Raw genomic sequence first — 21,886 nt, 5'->3', positions numbered from 1 at the left:
GGGGGGGGGTGGCATCATAAATCATTATGCATCTAAGTATGCATACATATACATTTATTAATTGTATATATTTTTAGTGTTCTATAGGTAGGTGGTTCTGACCCCAATCTCACACAATTTTCTACACCACTACCCTCTTAAATTTTAAATAAGAAGCAATATTTTTAAAATGCCTTTTTCAAGTCAGAAAAATACAATAATTATCAACTACAAGTATTAAAATAGAACAACGTGTCTTCAACAGCATGGTTCATTGTATTTTATTGCCTTTGTCGGAAGAACCAAGAAAACAAAGGACTTATTGATAAACACTGTGTGCGTATGCACAAAGTGATAGCACTACGCCACTGCATGCATTTTTTACACTACTTTGTGTGTTCTAAACTATAAAAGTATCAAATAACCACTAACTGATAAAATTATAGGAAATTGTAAGCATAAAAAAGAAAAAAAAACTTGCTCAAAAATGCAATTAGTTACACTTCCTAAAATTCATTAAATGAGCCAAAAATATTCAAAAGTGGCATTTTCAATGAATTTAATGGAATTTATTTATTTATTTTGAAAAGTCTCTGCGCTGCCAAAAACTTATCAAAGTTTAGTTGTGTCTTCACATATTTCCATTAAAAAATCACTTTTCGGTACTACAGGATGTACTTTTATAGGTCCTCTCATGTAATCAAAAGCTGTATTATGAACCATGGGATTGAAATAGGGGCAGGATTTCAAATGATCACTCATGTTGTTTCGGTCATCAAACGTCCATTCTTGGATTGGCGTAATGTGTGAACTGAAGAACCACCTCTGAAAATAAAAGTAACAAAACTACAGCACTTGCTTAACCAAGTTTTTCAAAAATATTTCATTGAAAATTGTGGCAACAACTATTTTTCTTTTTTTGTCAAGTTTGTATTTACAAAAATAGCAAAGCATTCAAGTGCAATAATTTAAAAATTTCAACTGCTTTTTTTATTTTCTAGCATGAAAATTTACTTAAAATCCTAAGTGTCAAAATATGCTTGACAAAATTTTTGAGGCAGATTTCTCATTTTCAATGCTTGAAATACACTTGTAGAAGCGTTAAAAATATCTCTACTGACAAGTGTATGTGACCCAAGAGGAAAAAAAAGACTGTGAATCAATCGTTTAGGTGAAAAAATAAAATGAAAACAAAATAATATGTATTAGTTATTTGGTTGCTATTCGAAATTTTCATCTGAAAATGCTTTTGCAATGTTTAAAAACAATTTTGTTCATTGAAGGTGATTTGAACAACATATTACACAGACATTAATGTACAGTAAACTCCCAATTATCTGTGGAATAGGGTGTCACGAAAAACGGGAATAAGGGAATCTCGTAAATAACCCATAAAATGGATAAAAAACGATTCAGTATACAGTACAAATGTATAAAATTGGATGCATGTGGGTGTGAGTGTATGTTCCTCATACAAATCTAGTTTGCATTGGATCAATGCCAAATTTGGCATGGAGCTCCTTTAATGCTCAGGAATTCATAGGTTTTAAAGCAAAATTTGCTTTAAATTTTGGAATTAAATTTTAATATTTGAGATTATCAGTTACAACAATATTCATGCAAATGTATATGCAGTTTAATTTTTTAAGATTAACGATGGAAATGGACCGGAATTCAGCCTGATATTTTAAAATTTTCCAGGGGGAGTACAAAGGGTACATATTCGACTTAAATTACATCAAAAGATAACAAAAATCATGGCCACTTATATGTAAATACATTAATTTCTAAGGAGATGTAGGGAATTGCTCCTCCTGACCACCTTAAATGACAGGCCTGACCGGATTACAGCCTGATTAACTAGTAAAAACATATTTTAAAAATAGTTTCTATACAGAAAGAAATTTAATACCCCAGAAAAAATTCAATCTAAATTCGTCAAATTACAAAATTTAAGATAGTTACATTGTTTTAAATGTCTAAAAATATAGTTAGAGAGATTTTTAGCAGATAATATTTTAAAATTAATAAGATGTAATGCACCTTTATTTATATTGTATTATTCAGCAATTTATGTTTTAGCCTGGAAATTCCGAACCTGTAAAACTTTTGGTACAACATGCTGTGAGATTTTTTGGCATCCTACAATGCATTACGTTGCAGCAATTTTAGTGAAAAATTGGTTTTTGCTTACTTTATTTTTAGATGGCTTCCAACAGCACTTGTTGCCATCTGTATGTTTTTCCCATTTTAAGCAGACCAAACCATGATCCCTTAAAACTGTTGAGCAAACATCACGTAGTACTGAACACGTCAGTGACAAGTTGGCTAAACTGAAGCTGTCTAGATAATGGACTATGTGCTGCAACACCTATATTTAAAAGAATATGGAAATGTGAAAAATTCAAGCACTTAACAGTACTTTCAGTTGTATTAAAACATCAAACAATGCAAAGTTCTCAGGTTCTAAATTAGCAACTGCACAGGTAAATAAATTTTAATGGACTCCTGGGTCTTCAAAAGGTGCAAGATTCTTTTATTTTTGGTTTAATGTAGATACAATTTACACAGAGGCATCTTCCTGATAACATATGATTGCCAAAATAGATCTGTACCAAGCAAGTAGTAGATATATTTCTTACAACATAAGTGAGAAGTTAGAACAGCTCATTTCAATTACAAATTTCATTTTCATATTTTACAGTATTTTTAAATAGTAAAAAAAAAACTAAAAATAACACATACGGAAACATCAAGTATTTAATAAAGAAAATTTCAGAACTAAGGAGAGTAAAGGGCAATACACATGAGAGGATTGATTGAAATCAAAAAATTCTTTGACCATTTATTCCACATAAAATTAACTTTAATCAGAAAATAAAAAAAGACCTATCTGTTTGATCATAAAGTACTAACTAGATTTCCCTTCTGGGTCGTTCTCCAGAAAACGTAACTTTCGAATGCAAATATTTTTCAATTTCGAAACCTTTTGTTTTCTTTTCCTTTTAATCTTACATGAAAGTGTTGCCTACTAGAAGTAACCCTACGCAATCGCCTAGCTAAGTTCAAAATTATTTTACTCACAAGTAAAAAAAAAAATAAAAAATGCCTTGTACACGGAAATAAAAAAGAAAAAAAAATTTAACATTTAAAAATTGAGGCCAATTTAATATCAAAGTAGTAATTTTGTTAAATGTGCAAACAATCAGCTATTTTAATGTTTAGTGGGAATATAATATTAAGATCTCTTAATTAAGGTGCAGCTTAATTAGAAGTTCCAAATGTATCTTAAAAAATAGAATTAAGTAAATTTGAGGATATACAGGCAATTTATAATTTTGGTAAAAGGCCTATTATTGATGTATTTCCCCTCCATCATTTACTTCACCTCAAAAATGCTAAAATTAAAATACTCAAAGATTTCAAACAAACTGCCATTTTACCAATAAATAAAGATTAATGCAATTGCTGTAAAATAATATTTTTTTCCCCATCAAATTTCAATAAATATGCAACACTTGTCGTTAAAAGCTAAAACAAGTCATAAAATTGATTTGCAAAATTAATATAAATGGAAGTTAAAGCAGTTAAATTATAAATTATAATAAGAAGAAAATTACTTACATCAAAAGGCAAATTAACCAAATTAATGGCATCAGTAGAATAATGACTATTTGGGCTATAAAAGAAAAAAATGAACATATAAGTATTGTTATCCACACAATAAATGAAAAAAAGGAAAACACTACACAGAGTTTTCACTAAGATTTAGAAAAATGCAGGAACAAAAATAAAGGTTTTTCTTACAAAAAAAAAAAAAAATAGCAGGGGAGCAAAAAAATTTTGCAAGCTTAATATTTCCCCAAAGCTTAAATTTAGTGTAATTTTATGCAGGTTCACGCCCACCACTAGACATGGTTTAACCAGTTGGATGGGGCCCTGAAGGCAGCTCTATTTTTTTATTTAGACCAGGAGCCAAGCAACCCAGTGCTATTTATTTAGAATGGGAACTTGCGAGAACTTAAACCATGACAGATTGAACATGCACCAGTCATCATTACATTGAGAAGCTTTGACTGGCAGATATCAAACCCAAGAGTCCAATGCCTTACCGATCAGATAACCATGGCTACATGGATTTACAGAAGAAATTTATGCCTGATATAGAAAACAACAAAAGATCTTCAACCAAACATGGAGTTTTTACAAATGAAATAAATTTATGTATCACTTTAACTTTTTCAGAAATACTTTTCATGTACATTTGAACTTGCTTAAAGTATGAACTTTCAGTTTAAATAAATCAAGCAAAAATGGCGGCAATTGAAAACAATAACAAAAATTTTACCTGTGTGAATCAGTACTGCTATTTTCTGACACATCTGACGAATAAGCAACACCAAAACTTTCTAAGACTTCATTATATACAACATAAGAGTTCTTCGGGGCAGGGTTGAATTTCTTTCTTGAGAATTTGCATCCATGCTGAGCTAAAGGACATCGTTCAACCAACCAACCATTCAAACCTCCATGAATTTCAGAGTGGATATTTTTATAATGCCATCCATATTCGTCCCTTCGGAAAGCCTGGTAAGAAGATGCATCAGTTCAGTGCTGTTATACAGTTATAAACAATATTTTTATAACTGAAAGATTTTAATGAAAATAAAATTGAAATGAAAAAAACTTTGATTACTGAAGCAACTGTTTCTCTAGATCTGAAAAGATGTACAACAGTAAATCCTTTTTCTCAAGAATATTTCTAACCAACGAATTTTCTTCAAATTAGAATTTAGGTTTAAATGAATTGCAGTACAACAGCCTACCCCCAATCCAGGACAGTGGGGTTTAGGTCAGACATGCAGGAAACAAATATAATAATCATATAACGTATAATATTCATAACTTATAGGCTCTGGAGGTATGATTGTAAGCACTGTAAAAGATACTGATTGTTAAAGTGAAATCTTCATTGTTTCACATTTTAGCCAATTAATGTCTTAATTAATCAAAATAACAAAATTTTAACCACACAAATCTTCACTATTAATCCACGACAAAGTATGTCTGTCTGCATTTCGTAGCGCCAAGACCGTTGCATCATCATGAAAGTCTGGTAAAAAAATTACAAAACTTTCATTCATTACATTGTTTTCCTACACTCTATATACTTGCCAATAAATTTCTATGAGTTTCAGGTTTTTTGCCAACAAAAATCAAATTAGAGACCCCATCTCAAAACTCTGGGTTTTTTCAATTGCAGGATACACTTTAAATTTGTTTATCGAAAAAACAGGCGGCCTAGAGATGCTCCCGTTGTGATGGATGGATTGCTGACTGATGATGACTGAGTTCAGAATGCTGTGAAGACTGAGATGCTGAGCATGCAAACACCAAAATTTACGTGATTGGTACACCCCTGGCGGCGTGAGGCGGAAACGTTCTTCACTTTCTGAATAGTCCTCGTACACTGCTCAATTCTGCCGCAAAAATGTATCTTATGTAAACTGCTTTCTTAACTTTTCTCACCTTTGTTTTAAAGAAAAACATTCCGCAGCTATTCTTCTATGAGTTTTTTTCATTTTTAAATAAGTTAGTTTTTGAAAACACCTTAAAGCTTTAAATTCCACAAATTTAAAATAATATTTAAGACAAAATCATAGTTTACCTGTGAACACAAGAAGGTATACATAAAATTGGAAGGTGCATGCTGAGACCGAGATTCCACATTTAGATCTAATCCTAATGAAAGACACCAAGGGGGAGTTGAAGACGGATTTTTGAACTTAAAGTCTAAAATCTGGCACACCATGTTTGGATGATCTTCACATAAGTTCGCAAAGGAATCAATTGGGTCTCTAGCCACTCTGATGGAACCTTCACCTGATGACTGATATACGATTGTTCCAAATTGACTCAGTTGGAGGACATCATCAAGGTTATACTGTGGTAACTTCAATTTACCATTATGCTCCTCAGTAGAAACACAACCATTGAACTTTTGCTTAGCAGTCAAATTAATTTCATCCTGAGAGAGAGAAGAAAAAAAAGATTTTCATTGATTAAAAAAAGCAATACACAATTTTAGCAGTTATAAGAATTAGTCTCACAGATTAAAGTTATCATGATGATTCATTTACTGATTAGTTCAAAATGCTTTAATGTAAAGAATTTCTGTCTTACTTGTATTTTATTAAACTCTGAGAAAAATCTTACAATTAGGTTTTTTTTTTTTTTTTTTTGATAGCATAGTTAACAAAACAAATGGACAAATGGACAAACAGACTTTCATTAAAAATTTACTATATAAAAAGACTCAAAAGTAGAAACAATATGGAAAGAAAGAATGTGTAGAAACAATACAGACCAAAATGAGAAAAATTAGTGACTTGTAATCTGTACTATACTTCAACTAGCTCTGAAATACATCAGGCAAATAATAACTTGAAAAAACATAAAACTTAAATTTTAATAATTACAGTAAGCAATTCTTTATGAAAATTTTAAATTGTAGGGCCAAAAAAAAAAAAAAAAAAGTGTATGATCAGAAAAAAATGGTACTGAGAACTCAAAAGTCAAAAGCAATGTTCGTTAAAATATTTTCAGGCCACTACCTTTACCTTTGCCACCTGCATTTTCAGGCCTTTGCAGAAATTGAAACACAATCTTTTACACAAACCTTCATAGACAGAGGTGCCCCATAAAATGTATCGCGCAGGTTCCAAAACCTGTAAATCTGCCACTGTCTACAATCTGCATAGGGGCTCCTCAAAATGCACAATGAAGGGCCCCCAAACCTGGAAATATGCCACTGGGAGAATAAAGGTAGAAAGTTGACTTTCACAAAATTGATTCCTGTTTAGCCCTGCATTTCATACTAATGAATTTTTGTTTGCACCATACCACCAAAAATTCAATTCTTCCTGGAAGTTAAGAAAATTCACAGAAAAAGTCAAATGCAGCAGAAAATGGGAAGGCTTTCCTAGATCAGTAAGATATGTCTTCTGACAAATTAGAAATTTTGGCATACATGGTAACCTAAATCATTACATCCCCCTATGCACTTCATACAAAAGTATAAACTCAAATAAAAACAAAGAGAAACAAAAGATCAAAATGGAATACTTTACCTTCTGTTGATTAGAATTTTCACTTCTGTCCTTATCTGTGTAGGCATTAATGCTAAAATTATCGAGTATTGTATTTGTTCGTGACATATTGCTCATTCCATTTGTAAGAGGATTTACAGAATTTTCAGTCCTGTTACATGTTTTACATAATTCTTTACACACACTCTGTTCAAGTCCGGGAGGGTAGCTATTTTCCCTGGAACTCTGCCATTTTCTGAAAATCTGGGAAGAAAATTCAATGGCTATATTCTAGTCATAACATGGTAAATAGTTTTAAGTTTTGAATAATATTTCTCACAATTTTTTATGTGTCCATTTATTTTTAATTTCTAAGTTAAAAGCAAAATTATAATGAAGTACAGTAGGGTCCTGTTCAGGCCCAGCTCCTGGGGCAAATTTTGAAATTGAAACATTTTTATTTTTTTAAGCTTGAATATCTGTTTCAGCATCATAAAATTCATTGCTTCAATGCTAAAACAATAATAATAATTTAGAATGTGTACAAGTGCTTGGATATGCAAAACATAGTTCGGAATTTTACAAGAAATTCAATTTGATTTTAGAGGCGGCAAATTGTGTGATCTAAAAGTTTTTTGAAAACATTAATATCTGTTTCAATGCCATAAGTTACACTACTTTAATGTTAATAAAAATAATTTAAAATGTGTACCAGTGCTTGATTATGCAAAACCCAGTTTGGAGTTTAACTAGAAACTCTTGCACTTTACAATTATTTTTATTTAATTAATTAATATATTATTTTATATTATTATTAAATATGGGGGGGGGGCGGCACTTGTCACTGGCGCCTAGGGCAGCAGAACTACTAGAGCCGGCCCTGGTCCTATTAACCCAAGGTAGCTCAAAAGCTCTTTTCCTTTTTTTTACGAGGGAAAGCATTAAAAAAAATTTACAAAGTAACCGAGTATTAGAAAAGTGACATTGGGTAATTTGAGAAGAAAACGTTAGAACATTAAAAAGTGGAGTGCCGGTGATTCAACACATGAAGATTGCCTGAAAAACAGAATAACAACGAGCTAAAGTGGCTAGAAAAAACAAGCGAGGTTATCTTAATGTAGCTTTTTAAAATTTTAAAATACATTTTCTTAGCTACAAATCTGTAAGCTGTTTTTTTTTTCTTTCTTCAGCTGCTTAAGTTGTAGTTGTATATAAAAATTAGCATTTCTCTCCGATTTTATTACATAGTCCACATAATTCAGGTAAGTCTTGGTCCCAATTAACTCGGGCTATCAGGACTAGACTGTATTTAAATGCAATTTTAAAAATGTACGACATTTTGGATTTGAAAATGCAAAACATAAAATAATATTTACTTGTAATACAGTTTACTAAATGCATGTGAAAATAATACAACAAAAGAGAATATGTTAAAATGAAAATATGTATTACCCATAAGGAACTAGACAAGCTGATAGTAAATTTCTGATCAGCAAGAGATTGTCCTTGGGCTGCTGCAACACAACATTTTCTTAGCATTCTTTCATCCCTCATTGCAAGAGCAACATCCAAATCCTTTTGCAAAGAAGGACTCAACTCCTCATCACTACGCAATGTTCTTTGCCTATCCTTATGAACATGAACAGGCCATCGATCCCATTCAATGGAGCAATGTATTATACTTGCAGGACAGGATGACAAATGGCGACCACGATACTTGCGACAGAGCACCACAGGACACCCATATTCTGCATTAATACAGGGCACCTGGAAATAAGACAGTGAAGAGAATATTATAAGTGGAGTTATAACTTATTTTCAATAGCAAACCCATTTAAAGTCTTGGTCTGTAAACAGATTTTTGTGCATTCCATGACTAAATTGCTAAAACATTTTAATTTTACACGAGGAAAAAAAATTAAATAATTAAAAAATTAATACTTCCTCAGATTATAAAATGATGTCATATCAGTAATCAATTGACTAAAACCCTCCAATAATTGTCCAAATATTTTATGTGTTAAAAAAGCAAGATCAGTAAAAAGCTATGCTTTTGTACACCAGAAGAGTATTTTTTCCTAAAGCATAACTTTGATATAAACAAACTACAATTTTAACTTTAAAAAGAGCAATATTTTAAGAACTACTTTCAATTTCTTTGATTTTTAAGTGAAATAATGACTATACAATTCTTATATCCGAAACCTTTTCTACACTTATAATGGAAATGGCCTAAAAATGAGCCACCAGTATAGGTAAAAATTATAGGTCATTAAAAAGTGGCATCTTTCTGCATCCATTACAAGAATTGGATCCTTTTCACTTCAATTATTTGTTGCACTTCATTACAAATTTAATATTTGAAATGTGCTTTTATTTTTGATAAATACTAAGTTATCAAATATAAACAAGCCCCCAAAATATTAAAGCAGGAGTTTTCAACTACTATAAAACTAAACTTTGAATCACCGACTTTTAATCTCTCAATGTTTAATTGAGATTTATAATCTATAGCTTAGTAGTCACAATAACCGAAAAATATTAAAAACAAAAGCAAAGTAATTAAATTAGTAAAAATTACATTTTGAAAAAGTCAAGTGGAATTTTTTAATCTTATACAACAAACTAATGCTGGTCAACAACACATGTAACACAACTGAAAAAACAACAACAAAGTTGTATTGCAATGCATGAAAGATCTTTCCCAAATGAACTTTATGTAATGTCATGAAGAAAATTGGGTTTTGTGACAAATGATTTATAATAAAAGTGGACTTTTTAGGCTCTCCAACTACATCAATTTTTACCATCTTTTAACCATCTGTTTCATAAGCGAAGTTTGTTGACGAGAGTAGTAATAAGTGTAGTATAAAATCTAAAAGTGTGTGTGTCATACATTTCAATAGATTATGAATTAATTCCTGAAGAATGATTGCCAGTTCCATGCCAATTTTAGCTTATAAAGGGAACAACTTCTTTCTAAAACTACAATCAGTGTTATATTTAAAGGTCACTATTGGTCACTTTCTTAAGGCTACAGCATTTTCCCTTTTTATGAAAGACTGCTATTTAAGTTTTTGATAAAACGTCCGAAAAATGATGTTGAAATTAATATTTGCTAACCCAAGAATGATACTCATTTCATTAAAAACTAATAATTCTAAAAGGCAATGGACAAATTTTTTGCCTAAAGAAATCATGCATAAATTGGATTTCTTAAGCAACAAAATTTTGTTCATTAGACTTATAAATTATTTTTAATGAAATATATGAGCTGTCATGTGCAGGACAAAATTATCGTTTTCCACAGATGGCCCATTATGATATCAGTTATTGCTTGAATGAGTGTTTCCAGTATTTTTCATTCCTCCTTAAGTGATTTTACCCAAAGGCAACAAGTCCTATGAAAATAAGATAAAATATCTAGGATAATATTTAACAAAATTCTGCTTTTCATTTTTTTTTACAACAAGATAAATTATTTTTTGCCAAGTAGCCCGTTTTTGAACCACATCTTGAAAAAATGTCATTTTATCTTTTATTGGATCATACAGATTTTGAAAACTAAAACTGATGTTCTGGATTTTAAACCCACATATCACTTTAAGGAATGATTTTTAAAAATAACTGACATTAAAATTATTTTAAGTGAACAGGTGAATCAATTGGTACGAAAAAGAAAGAGATAGCTAATTTTCACTTCCCCTACAAATCCACATACAGCTCAACATGGTTGAAAAGTATTTGCACACACAAATGCTTTACTGTATATACTCGTTTACAAGTCGAGAAACTTAATACAAAAAAATGAGGTTAAAAGTTCGGGGGTCGACTTATACGTAGGGCAGAACTTCCGAAAACCTTTCCCAAACAATTCTTGGAAAAAAAAAACATTCGAAAACGTGAACCTTTTTCCAAATTTAGTCCAACCCTTTTAAGCAGATGATATAGAAGTTCGTACTTACGCATTATGCTATAATTTTACATAGTCTGACTGTCAATTAAGGACTAAATAATTACAGTAAATTGCCGACAATGCCAAAAGTGTGGGAATCATCGTAGTGGCGAATATTCCCAATAATCACGAATTAATGCTTATTTTTAAAACAAATAATGTATAATATGACTACAGCACAGAATTTTATTGATATTTAGTAAAAATAAAAGCAATAAGTAACAAAAATCTTAACAGCAAAATCAAACCCTTTACAAAAATTGTGATCACAGAAGTGAACCCTTTTTGTGCAAAAGAATATTTGTTGAACGTTTTTTTTTTAAACTATTAAAAAAGTTCATTGCATTTAATTTTCCTCCTTTACAACGCTTATATTCAAAATTAGCAGCAAAACGTTCCGGATTTTTTCTGAAAGTAGGGGTTCGACTAAAACGCATGTTTTTTTTTTCAAATCCTCCTAATGTAGGGGCGTTGCCGAAAACGTGAGATCGACTTATACGTGAGTATACAAGGAACTGTCGCACTCAGCCGTGCGGAGGGCCCGCTACGCGGACCCCCCGGACGGTGGAACCTAAGGCTTCCAGCTAAGTGGTGGGGTGTGTGCGGAGAAAAGTATACAAGGAACTTGCAAAAAAAGTAAATATAGTTCTTTTTTTTTTTTCAAACTCATGATTTAAAAGAATAGCCTGTTGTCATATACTTTTAGGCAAAAAATAATAATAAATGCATGAAAATAGCATACTATTACACTACACACACTATTTAGAAATAATCATACCTTTTCATTCATGCACAATAATTTGTGCTCTTTGGCTTTGCAAGCATGAAATCTTGCTCCACACTCTGAAGGGCAATTTATTATATCACAGCTTACCCCAGGTGTGGAAGGAGTTGTACATTTTGTGAGCTTTATGCATTGTATGCAATGTGAATGAATATCATCTTCTTGAATCTCCATGAGAAACAACAATATCTAAAATTCAAGCAAAAAGTGAAACTAAATTATTTAATTAATTATTTTTTTTACAATGATTTAAAACATGCTGTTAGCTATAATATTGTCAGTGAAATGTGTCTAGGACACTATGAAAAAGTTTGCATTATTTAAGTTTTCATAATGTTTAAGTCAAGTAGTGAAGACAAAACTTTTAAATAAAATAATCACAAGAAGTCTGTAATTATAATTTTCCTAACAAAATCACAAAAATGGAGAAAATAACTTACACAATTAAATATACATTTTATAACATGAATGTAAATAAAGTATTTCTTGACAATATGGTAATTGAAGAAATAAATACAGTTGAACTAGGTTAACACAAAATGATTAAAGTCTTGAAATTGTTTGTATTAGGCGTTATTTGCAACAACCGTAGTAAATTGTGCGAAAAAAGAAGAAATTCATTTCTATATTCAAAATATAATTTCTACTATTTTATTATTACTAATACACACATTGTAGTCTAATTATATTGAAAAAATATTTCTTAAATTTTTACATTTTTGATTTGATTTTCTTAGCAGGCCTGAATCTACATTCCTTGCAGACCCCGCAATGTGTGTGTGTGGGGGGGGGGGGATGCCAGTAAAGGGGCCCTGCTGATTTTTTGCAGGGGGGCCCCAAATGTATAGATACGGGCCTGGTTATTCTACCTATTAAATTTTACCATTCACATATACTGTACATGTAAAATGCCTAGCGCCATTCGTGTATTAATATTTCCTAGTCGCATCTCAATTATAAAATTGTACTAAAGTGGTACTTCAGTACAAAATGAAAGATGTAGTTTTATCTCTAAGCAAATTGAAATATCTGCAAATAAACAGGTGTATGGGTTTTATTTTCTATGAAAAAATATTTAAAATACAAACTTACTTCTCTATCCCTATTAAGCTATTATGGCTATTAGCAGGGTTGCCAACCTTGGAGAAAGTTTGAGGAGCATCTGTGGTGATTTAGAGGAGCATTTTGAAATTTTGCGGAACAGCTCAGTATTTTGCATGATATTCAATAAAAAAACTAAAACCACTTGTCCAAAATTGTTTTTCAGCTTTAAAAATAATTTTAAGCACTAGCATAAAAATCAAAAACAGTTTTAAACACTATGTCATGTTGAAAACCCTCGGCCGGGAAATGTGGAGCAAAAGAACTTTTTTGCCGAGCTGCAGAGTTTCTCTTTTTTTGCGGAGCAGTTGGCAACCCTGCTATTAGGCATAAAATGCAGAATAATTTTTATTTAAAAAAAATGTTTTGGTATTCAAACATCAAAAAGTTTTAGCAGCGAGCTCAGAAATCTTTGTCCAACTAAGTTGAAACTTGCATTCCAATGCATGTTCGCATTATGTGTGAAATTTTTGACGTAATGAAATAATAAAACAAACTTTGCATACAAAATGTTTGCCATAGCCCTGATTTCAAAAGAGTTGTCAAAATAGTCGTAGAAACCGTTGTCGTATTATGAGAGTCATTGTGTCCCCCCCCCCCGAGAACAAGGTTGCACCCCCCTAAATATTGCAAAGACCCCCCCCCCCCAGAGCAAGAGCCTCCTCCCAAAAAGAGAGAAAAATACCCCTAAAAACACCCTTTTAAAAATTTCAATGGCGCAGGCTGCGCCATAGCGCCCCCCCCCCTAGGTGGACACCCCTGGGAGAGTTTAACTGTATATAGTATTTGACCTTTAAACACAGTTTTCCATGCTTAAAAATATTTATTTCACAAGCTTGTTTTATAGATATTTAAATCTATAAAGTCAAAATGATTAAGGAATTTCCTAGAAAATTGAAGAACTAGCTAAAAATATCAGGAAATAATAATCCATCAGCTAAAATCAGGAAAAGTCAAACAAAAACAAAGTAAATGGTTAATCCGATCATGATTAAAAACAACTCAGAAACACATAAACTTAAAAAATTCTCTTAAATTAGAGAACTAAAACATTTATAACATCAAAGGACTTTATGTTTTTAATTGATAAACCTTATTACCTATTCAAGATTAAAATATTCTTCAAATAAATATATTGATTCCAGCTACATTCATCATTTCTCAAAACCGATCATGCATAATGGACTAGAAAGGCATTTGAAGATAAGATGCTAAGTTCTTCATAGGATAAATGCATGGATATAACCTGAAATATAATCTTAATATTAGTTTTAAAAATAGAAAAATGATGTAAATCAAAAACTGCTGCATGCTCTGAAAACTTTTCCAGAATAAATGAAAGAAAGGAAGAGGCATGAATAAACTTAATCTAAAACTACTTTATTTACATATATTATTTATACATGGTGGCGACAGGAACTGTGAAAAAAAGTTCCCTGACTTTTCCCTGATTAAGTTCACCAAATTTCCCTGATTTACGTTACCAATCATAATGGTTTTCTTTCTTTGCTCTACTTGAAATCCATTGTATGTCTGTATAAAATGCAGTATTTAAAACGTTTTAAGTTGTGTAAAGTTGTTGAACAAAAGATATATTTTAAAAAGATGCTACTTTTTTAATAAAATGGTTTTAAAAAAAAAATTTAAAAAAAAAAACAATTTTTTGAAGGAAAAAACTCCTACAAATCAGTATATTAAAATTTTATACATGGAAAGATTATAGAAAATTAAAAAAAAAAAAAAAACTTTACTTCCAGAAACCATGTAGCATAAGAATTTTAAGAAACTATTAAAATTACTCTTAAAAACATATGTGTATTTATGATAGAACTTAAAAGTAATTGAAATTATTTTGAACTACGTTTTCAAACAGTATAATAATTGTTGCAAGAATAACAAGTAATAGTGAAAGAAAAGAAGTAATGTAATTATTCTTATATAACTAACTAGCTGTACCCGACGCGCGTTGCTACGCCAACAAAAAAATACATCATTATACTGATTTTCATGACAATCGGTTGAACGGGGCAGAAGTTGCTATGCTGCAGTGCCACCTGGTGGCGAGTGGCTTCAATGAGCATATTATGCACCTTCTCCGTGGAAAAATACATATACGAGGCATGTTTTTAAAGTAAGTACCGTTTTGATATAAAAAAAGAACGAGTACAGATAGAGCAAAGAAATTAATTGCACAAAAATATACCATCCTTACGCTATTTTTTGACATTGCTCCCGTGATTTTCCAAGCATTTGTCATAGCGTGGTACAGGTTTTTGTATACCTATTCATAGAAAATTGCCGCCTGTGTAGTCAGCCATGGGATAACATGTTCTCTGAGCTCATTATTGCTGTTGTGCCACAGACCACCTACGAAAGACTTTAGATGCCGAAACAAATGAAAGATGCCGCGAGCGAGGTGAGGGGCAGACCAGAGGATGTTCAAAAACGCCCCAGCCAAAGCCCTGTAAGAGTCCTCATGGTTGACTAAACGGGCGGTAACTTTTTACGAATAGGTATACAAAAACTTGCACCACGCTATGACAAATGCTTGGAAAATCACGGGAGCAATGTCGAAAAATAGCGTAAGGATGGTAGATTTTTGTGCAATTAATTTCTTTGCTCTATCTGTACTCGTTCTTTTTTTATATCAAAACGGTACTTACTTTAAAAACATGCCTTGTATATATAGCAATTTTCATAATAATCGGTCCAGGTATCAAGTGAAGCCGTGACTATATTCAAATTTTGTACTCACGCAGTTTGCAAGGTCAATCGATCGCTAAAAATATCAAATAGAAAAAGTTTTAAATCCCCCCGTTGCATGAAAAGCCATAAAACAATAAAGAAAAAATTTATTTGTTCAAACTCAAGAAAAATGACAACAGCTAACTTCTTATCAATGAGATCTTTCACGCGAATTAATTTCTGCAGCCGATAATTTTATTTGTATTTATCCAATGGATTGTGACAAATTGGAATAAAAAAGGAACTATCAATCGGATTTTTTTCGAACTGGTCTATAAACATTCCCAGTACCAAAAATAACAAACGGTGAAAGTTTCAGCCAAATCTGCCGGGTAGTTTTTGAGTTCATGGATGACATACAGACAAACATTCATTTATATATATATAGATTAACATATTTTTGCAAAACAGATGAAACCATTTGACATCCATTCATAGGGAGCTTTTCTCTAATCAAGAACATAGGTTTTAATGAATGAATACAGCATTTTAACAATGAAAAAATAAAGATATTTACTTAAGTACACAACTCTATTTCAAATGATTTCAGTATGTAACGAAAAAAATCTTATATTGCTTTTGCAACAAACAACTTTGAAATGCAAGGAAAAAAAAACAATTAGTTAATTTCAAAATGTATAAAAGAAGAATACAACTTGGTTATGAAATTAAAGAATCACTTAAGTCTGAAGAAAAGAAAACTTTTATAATCTGCGGTGCCAACAAATAGTATAACGGCAAAAAACAAAGTTTTTTTAATTTAAAGTTCAGTTTTAGCAATTAATTAAAAACGCGAAGAAGTAATAACTTTTAAACTTTTATGGTATTAATTCAAAAAACCCAAGATTTCTTCTTGAAATTGTTATTACAGTACGCTAATTACTTCGAGACAATGGAATAAAGGCAAAGTAGCTAAGGCATTAATGAAGGCTTCCTCTTTGCCTGTATGGTTGTTTATTTTACGTAGCATTGAAAGCGTAATTAAGGAAATTTCAAGCTAGGTAAAATAAACAACCTAGCAGACACAAAAGCAATCTTAGGAAGTTCATTTTATGGTTAATAAGTAAGATTCAATACTTTGACATTGAGGAAAAAAGATGCACAAATATGCGGCAGTGTATAATCGCACCTCATTAATTTTACTTTTTTTTTTTTTGAACAGATAATATTGGCGAAAAATGCTTAGGGAATTAGAGTACTTAATTTTGTAAAGCAAAAAAAAATTTTTCTTCATAAAATCAATTTTCCCTGAATTTTTGTTATTTCTTAAAAATTCCCTGATATTTCCCTGATTAATAAAGTTCCCTGATCTGTCGCCACCCTGTTATAACAACATCTAGATAAATTGATACATTATACTAATCAGGGACGTAAACAGAAAATAATTTCGGGGAGGGTTTAAAAACTTTCATGTGGAGCTTTGCGATATTTGTGCTAATATTCAACTCGTCGGGTTATCTATTATGAAAGCGCTTTATGCAACATATATATGAAAGACATTTGAGTTTTGGAACAATATTTTTTGGAAATTTTTGAATATAAACGAACATTTAAATGTCAAACCGAACTTTTCGGGTCGGGGGGGGGGGGGGTGAACCCCCCTTCTTCCTTGTATACGGCTCTGATACTAATGTATTTTAATAAAGCATATTTAACTATCAATTTTTTTATAAGCATGATGAAGGTTAACGCGTATATGAAAGCTCACACCTTCAAATATGGGCATGATCCTTTTACAAGATAGGTTAGGCTAGTTACACATAAAGCAGTGATGTAGTTTGTAACACAAGTTGGGGTTCATTGAATGCAAAATATTTACTAAAAAATTCCCTTTTTTTTGCAGCAAGTAAAAAGCAAAAATCTTAACAATGAAAAATGCGAGGTTTTATAGGCTAATCAACTTTTGAATAATTTTTCTGTAGTTTAGCCTAAGCCTTACATCTTGGTTACTTAAATGACACTCTTACAAATAAAAAGCAGGGACTCAAAGCAACTGTTGAAAATATTCTTAAGAACAGTTTTGAATTCATCAACTAGAAGCAGATTCTGATTGAGATATAGATATACCGTGAGGTCCTAGACCAAACAATTTTTAGAGCCCCCTGTAGTCAAACCTCACAACTCATTTGGGGGCCCTATGGCACTGCCAAGCTGGCCTATTAAGTAATCATGACCTGTCTAGAAACTAGTGAAACATAATTACAAGATTTTGATCAGGTAGAATATGAAACATGTTTTAAGACAAAAGAAACAACTAGCAATAGGACCCTATCCCAACCGGTCTTAGACAATTTATCAACCCCTTATAAAAATCTAGTGTCTTCTGAGAACTTAAAATTCAAAGCGATGTTGTTTTGAAGAAATTACGTTCATGCAATTTTTGTATCATTCTTACTAATAGGCTTAAAAAATAAACAACAATAATAATTGTAATTCGCAAAGGAAATTGTATATTAAGAGCTTTAGTCAAAATATTTTCTCAACATATAAACTAACAGTGATGACAAAGTAACTTTCATTTTGTTTCATTCGAAAGAGTGCGCTTTTAACTTACCATTAGAATTAAATTAAACTTAAACTACGTAATATTTGAAAATGTAATTATTTAATAAACATAGAGAGCTGAATAAAATTAGAATTCTTAAATAAATCATTAAAATACATCTATAACAGCTAAATGAAAGTTTAGAATGTTCGGAAACCTACTACATATCTAAATAATAATGCTTCAATTAAAATGTTAACAACATAAATGATTTGAAAAGAAAATTTCTCGAAAGCTTTGTTTACGCACGTCAGAAAACTTCTTTGTCCATCTTAATATGGAAATGTCAATGATCTACAAGAGTGGAAGTACAGGAATCCAAAACAAAATATAAAAGCAGACAGGGAATCATAAATCATCTTCTTCAGAAGAAAATTTGAAGTTATAATGCGAAAGAAACATAAACCATGCAAAAATGAAGTGATCGATTCGAGGTTTAAATAGTGAATTTTCAAAGAAGGAAATTAGTACAAGTTCTTAGTGAAAAAACTAATACTTAAAAAGCGAAACATTTGTTTATTTACATTCCTTCTTTTTAACTGTAACCATTTGTTGTCATAGCAACCATTATCACATTTTGTAAACATGACCATATTAATGCGAAAGCTTTTCCTTAGAAATTAAAATTGTTTGAAAGGAAAGGTCTATTTTTATTTAGTTCATCATGTTAGCCCCTGTATTTACATTGAATTTAAGCCAGAAGATATTGCCACATCGCGTCACTATTGGAAAATATGATGGTGTTCATCCTTGTATAACTGCTGCAACTGCTTCAGATAAAGTATATTTCACTTGCTTTTGAACCAATAAAGATTTGCACGCATATTGAATCAATATGTAATGTTATAAGTGTTGCTTTTTTATTGAAACAAATTTTATGTTACTTAAAAAATATTTCCTTTGGTTTCGGTAGATGTCCTTCAGGCCAGTCATTTGCCCGATCGGGGGGGGGGGGGGGTCAATTGACCCCCTCTGGATTCAGTCATATATAATTGTACATTTTTGTATGTATTTGATGTTTTCTCTCGCAAAAAGTATGAAATGCAAACCTTTTGCCCCTCCTGCCTCCTCCCCGATAATTTGGAATGGACGGGCCTAATGTCCTATATGTCTCAGCTTTGTGAACTCTAAAACACATATTACTCACAAAAAATTCACACTGAAATTAATCTTAATATTCTGATACAGTTTCTTTCATTTTAAGTGCAGTTGTGAATTCAATAAGAATGAAAAAAATAGTGAAAATAAAAAAATTTGAATTTTGACCTCTTGAATTCAAATTATGTTTTTCACAATCACGAGTGTGTGTGTGTATGTATGCGTGTGTGTTTATGTGTGTGGGGGGAGGGTTTGTGTGTAGGGTGTAAGTGTAGGATATGGAAGCAACCTGGAGACCTCGACGGTGATGCTGCACAGGGTGCTGGCGGGAAAATAAAATGATAGGACCTCAAAACAGTCAAATGAAAGCAAAAGCAATCGTGAAATCGTGATTGCTTAAAAAGTATGAATTATAATTTTATGACACTGGCACATTTGAGTGCACACAATCTTATTCTCAAATAAAAACTTTTCTAGCAGTTATACAAATACAAATACAAAAGTGACGTGATCCCCAGTGAAGATCAAAGGCTCTCTTAAAACTATCTACTCCCTTGCTCATTACCACCTCTTCCGGTAAACTGTTCCAAGGTTCCACTACCCTGCTAAAATAATAATTTTTCCTAACATCCATGTTAGCCTGAGATTTAAATAGCTTAAAACAATGACCCCTTGTCCTGTTTTCAGTGCTAAACTTCAGCCCCGTAACATCTTTCATTTTAATAAATTTAAACAACTGAATCATGTCCCCTCGGTCTCTTCTTTGCTCAAGACTGTACATTTTTAGCCTTCTAAGCCTGGAATCCTAGTCTAAATGAGAAAGTCCATTTATTAGCCTTGTAGCTCGCCTTTGAACCCTTTCCAATGCATTAATGTCTTTCTTAAGATAAGGAGACCAAAACTGAACAGCATACTCCAAATGAGGTCTTACCAAACTTCTATATAAGGGCAGAAGAACTTCTTTAGATTTGTTTGAAATAGATCTATTGATAAACCCAAGCATCTTATTGGCCTTGTAACTAGCAATGCTGCACTGTTGGCTAAACTTTAAATCCTGACTTATTAAGACCCCCAGATCAGTAACTTTGTCTGCCTGACTAATGACTGAACCTTGCAAATAATAACTTGTACGCTTATTTCCATGCCCTAAATGTAGCACTTGACATTTCCCAACGTTAACAGCCATACCCCATTTATCAGCCCACTCCGTAATATGATCTAGATCCTCTTGCAGCTGTTTTGCTTGTTCTTCATTTTCTACAGTCCCCATAACTTTGACATCATCAGCAAAACAATTCATGTTCCCAGAAATATTTTTGTGAATATCGTTCATAAAAACAATGAACAAAACAGGCCCTAACACTGATCCTCGAGGAACCCCACTTAAAACCTCACTCCAATTAGAATAATTTTCCCTTACAACTACCCTTAGTTTCCTTCCGGTCAGCCAGTTTTTTACCCAAATGAAAGTTTTCCCTCCATTTCAATATCAGCTAATTTGCTAAGTAGAGCAACATGCGGTACCTTATCGAAAGCTTTTTGAAAATCAATGTAAATAACATCTACAGGCTTCTTATTGTCCAAAGCCATGGTAACTTTGTCATAGAAATGTAATAAATTAGTTGCACAAGATTTACCTTTCCTGAAACCGTACTGAAAACTAGTCAATAAATTATTAGTCTCTAGAAAATTTACTATCTTAATTTTTATCAATGTTTCAAAAATTTTGCAAACCACCAAAGTTAGACTCACAGGTCTATAATTTCCCGCACTCCCTTTAGACCCTTTCTTGAAGAGCGGTGCAATGTTAGCTAGCTTCCAGTCCTCTGGCACTGTCCCCGAGTTATAAGAAGCATTGAAAATGTTTGCGATTACATCTGCTAATTCCTCTGCACATTCAACTGAAATTTTTGGATAAATATTATCAGGTCCCGGAGCCTTAGTCTCTTTAATTTTTTTAAAATGAAGTAAAACGTCATCCCTGGAAAATACAAAGTCCTCAAGCTGTACTATAGTTTGTGTCTTGTTGGTGTCAACTGTTGAGATACAGTTATCGTTAAAAACACTCGAAAAAAAAGTTATTAAGAACATTAGCAATATCACTATCGTCCTGAATTAAAATTTCGTGCTCATCAACCAGTGGCCCAATATGACTATTTCGAACTTTCCCCGAATTAGCGTATGCAAAAAGCCTCTTGGGATTCCTGTTTATGTTATCTGCCAGTCTTTGCTCCAACTCTCTTTTCTGAATCCGTACCAAATACTTAAATTTACACCTTGCCTTACAATATTGGAGCCTATCTGCACTGTGACCTGTTTCTTTAAACCTATGAAAAGCAGCTTGCTTGTAATTTAGAGCGTCTTTAGTTTCCCTGGAGAACCACATTGGCCAAATTTTAGTGTTGACACCCTTTCTCCTAAAAGGAACATAATCTCTAACCGTATTCGCTAGATTTTCCTTAAACTCTGCCCACTGAAGATTCACATTGCCATTGTCCAATCCAGAAGAAAAAACTGCTTTCAAACTCTGCCGAAGTGCCACAAAGTCAGTATTTCTGAAATTGGGCACAAACCTAAAATTCTCTACTTTG

The 21,886-nt window shown here is 32.0% G+C and overlaps 2 protein-coding genes across 2 annotated transcripts in view; one reads left to right on the top strand and one right to left on the bottom strand.

Annotated features, from left to right (window-relative positions):
• Positions 1-11,980, bottom strand: LOC129228334 (F-box only protein 30-like). Its single transcript, XM_054863013.1, has 8 exons — positions 11,801-11,980; positions 8,520-8,834; positions 7,110-7,331; positions 5,648-6,007; positions 4,328-4,566; positions 3,604-3,658; positions 2,174-2,350; positions 1-804 (listed from the first exon to the last, which is right to left on the bottom strand). Exons 1-8 carry the CDS (start codon positions 11,978-11,980, stop codon positions 592-594), a joined length of 1,761 nt encoding a protein of 586 aa, XP_054718988.1. The 3' UTR covers positions 1-591.
• Positions 11,981-18,861: 6,881 nt separating this feature from the next.
• The window catches only part of LOC129228292 (Bardet-Biedl syndrome 2 protein homolog), a 46,968-nt gene continuing 43,943 nt past the window's right edge, over positions 18,862-21,886 (top strand). Inside the window, exon 1 of the mRNA XM_054862969.1 lies at positions 18,862-18,978. Within this exon, the coding sequence (XP_054718944.1) occupies positions 18,862-18,978 (117 nt within the window). The remainder of the gene's footprint in view (positions 18,979-21,886) is intronic.

The sequence above is a fragment of the Uloborus diversus genome, chromosome 8 (genome assembly GCF_026930045.1).
Source record: "Uloborus diversus isolate 005 chromosome 8, Udiv.v.3.1, whole genome shotgun sequence".
Lineage (NCBI taxonomy): Eukaryota > Metazoa > Arthropoda > Arachnida > Araneae > Uloboridae > Uloborus > Uloborus diversus.
Note: the sequence above shows the minus strand (reverse complement) of the source record. Positions and strands in the feature narration are given on the sequence as shown.

Bases quoted from the DNA above. Each gene is read 5' to 3' on its own strand.
- LOC129228334 (XM_054863013.1), bottom strand. From the start codon at position 11,980: ATGGAGATTCAAGAAGATGATATTCATTCACATTGCATACAATGCATA. The intron at 8,835-11,800 runs GTATGATTATTT...TCTTATTTCCAG, and splicing joins TATTGTGCATGAATGAAAAG to GTGCCCTGTATTAATGCAGA. The intron at 2,351-3,603 runs GTAAGTAATTTT...TTTTAAATATAG, and splicing joins TGGTTAATTTGCCTTTTGAT to GTGTTGCAGCACATAGTCCA.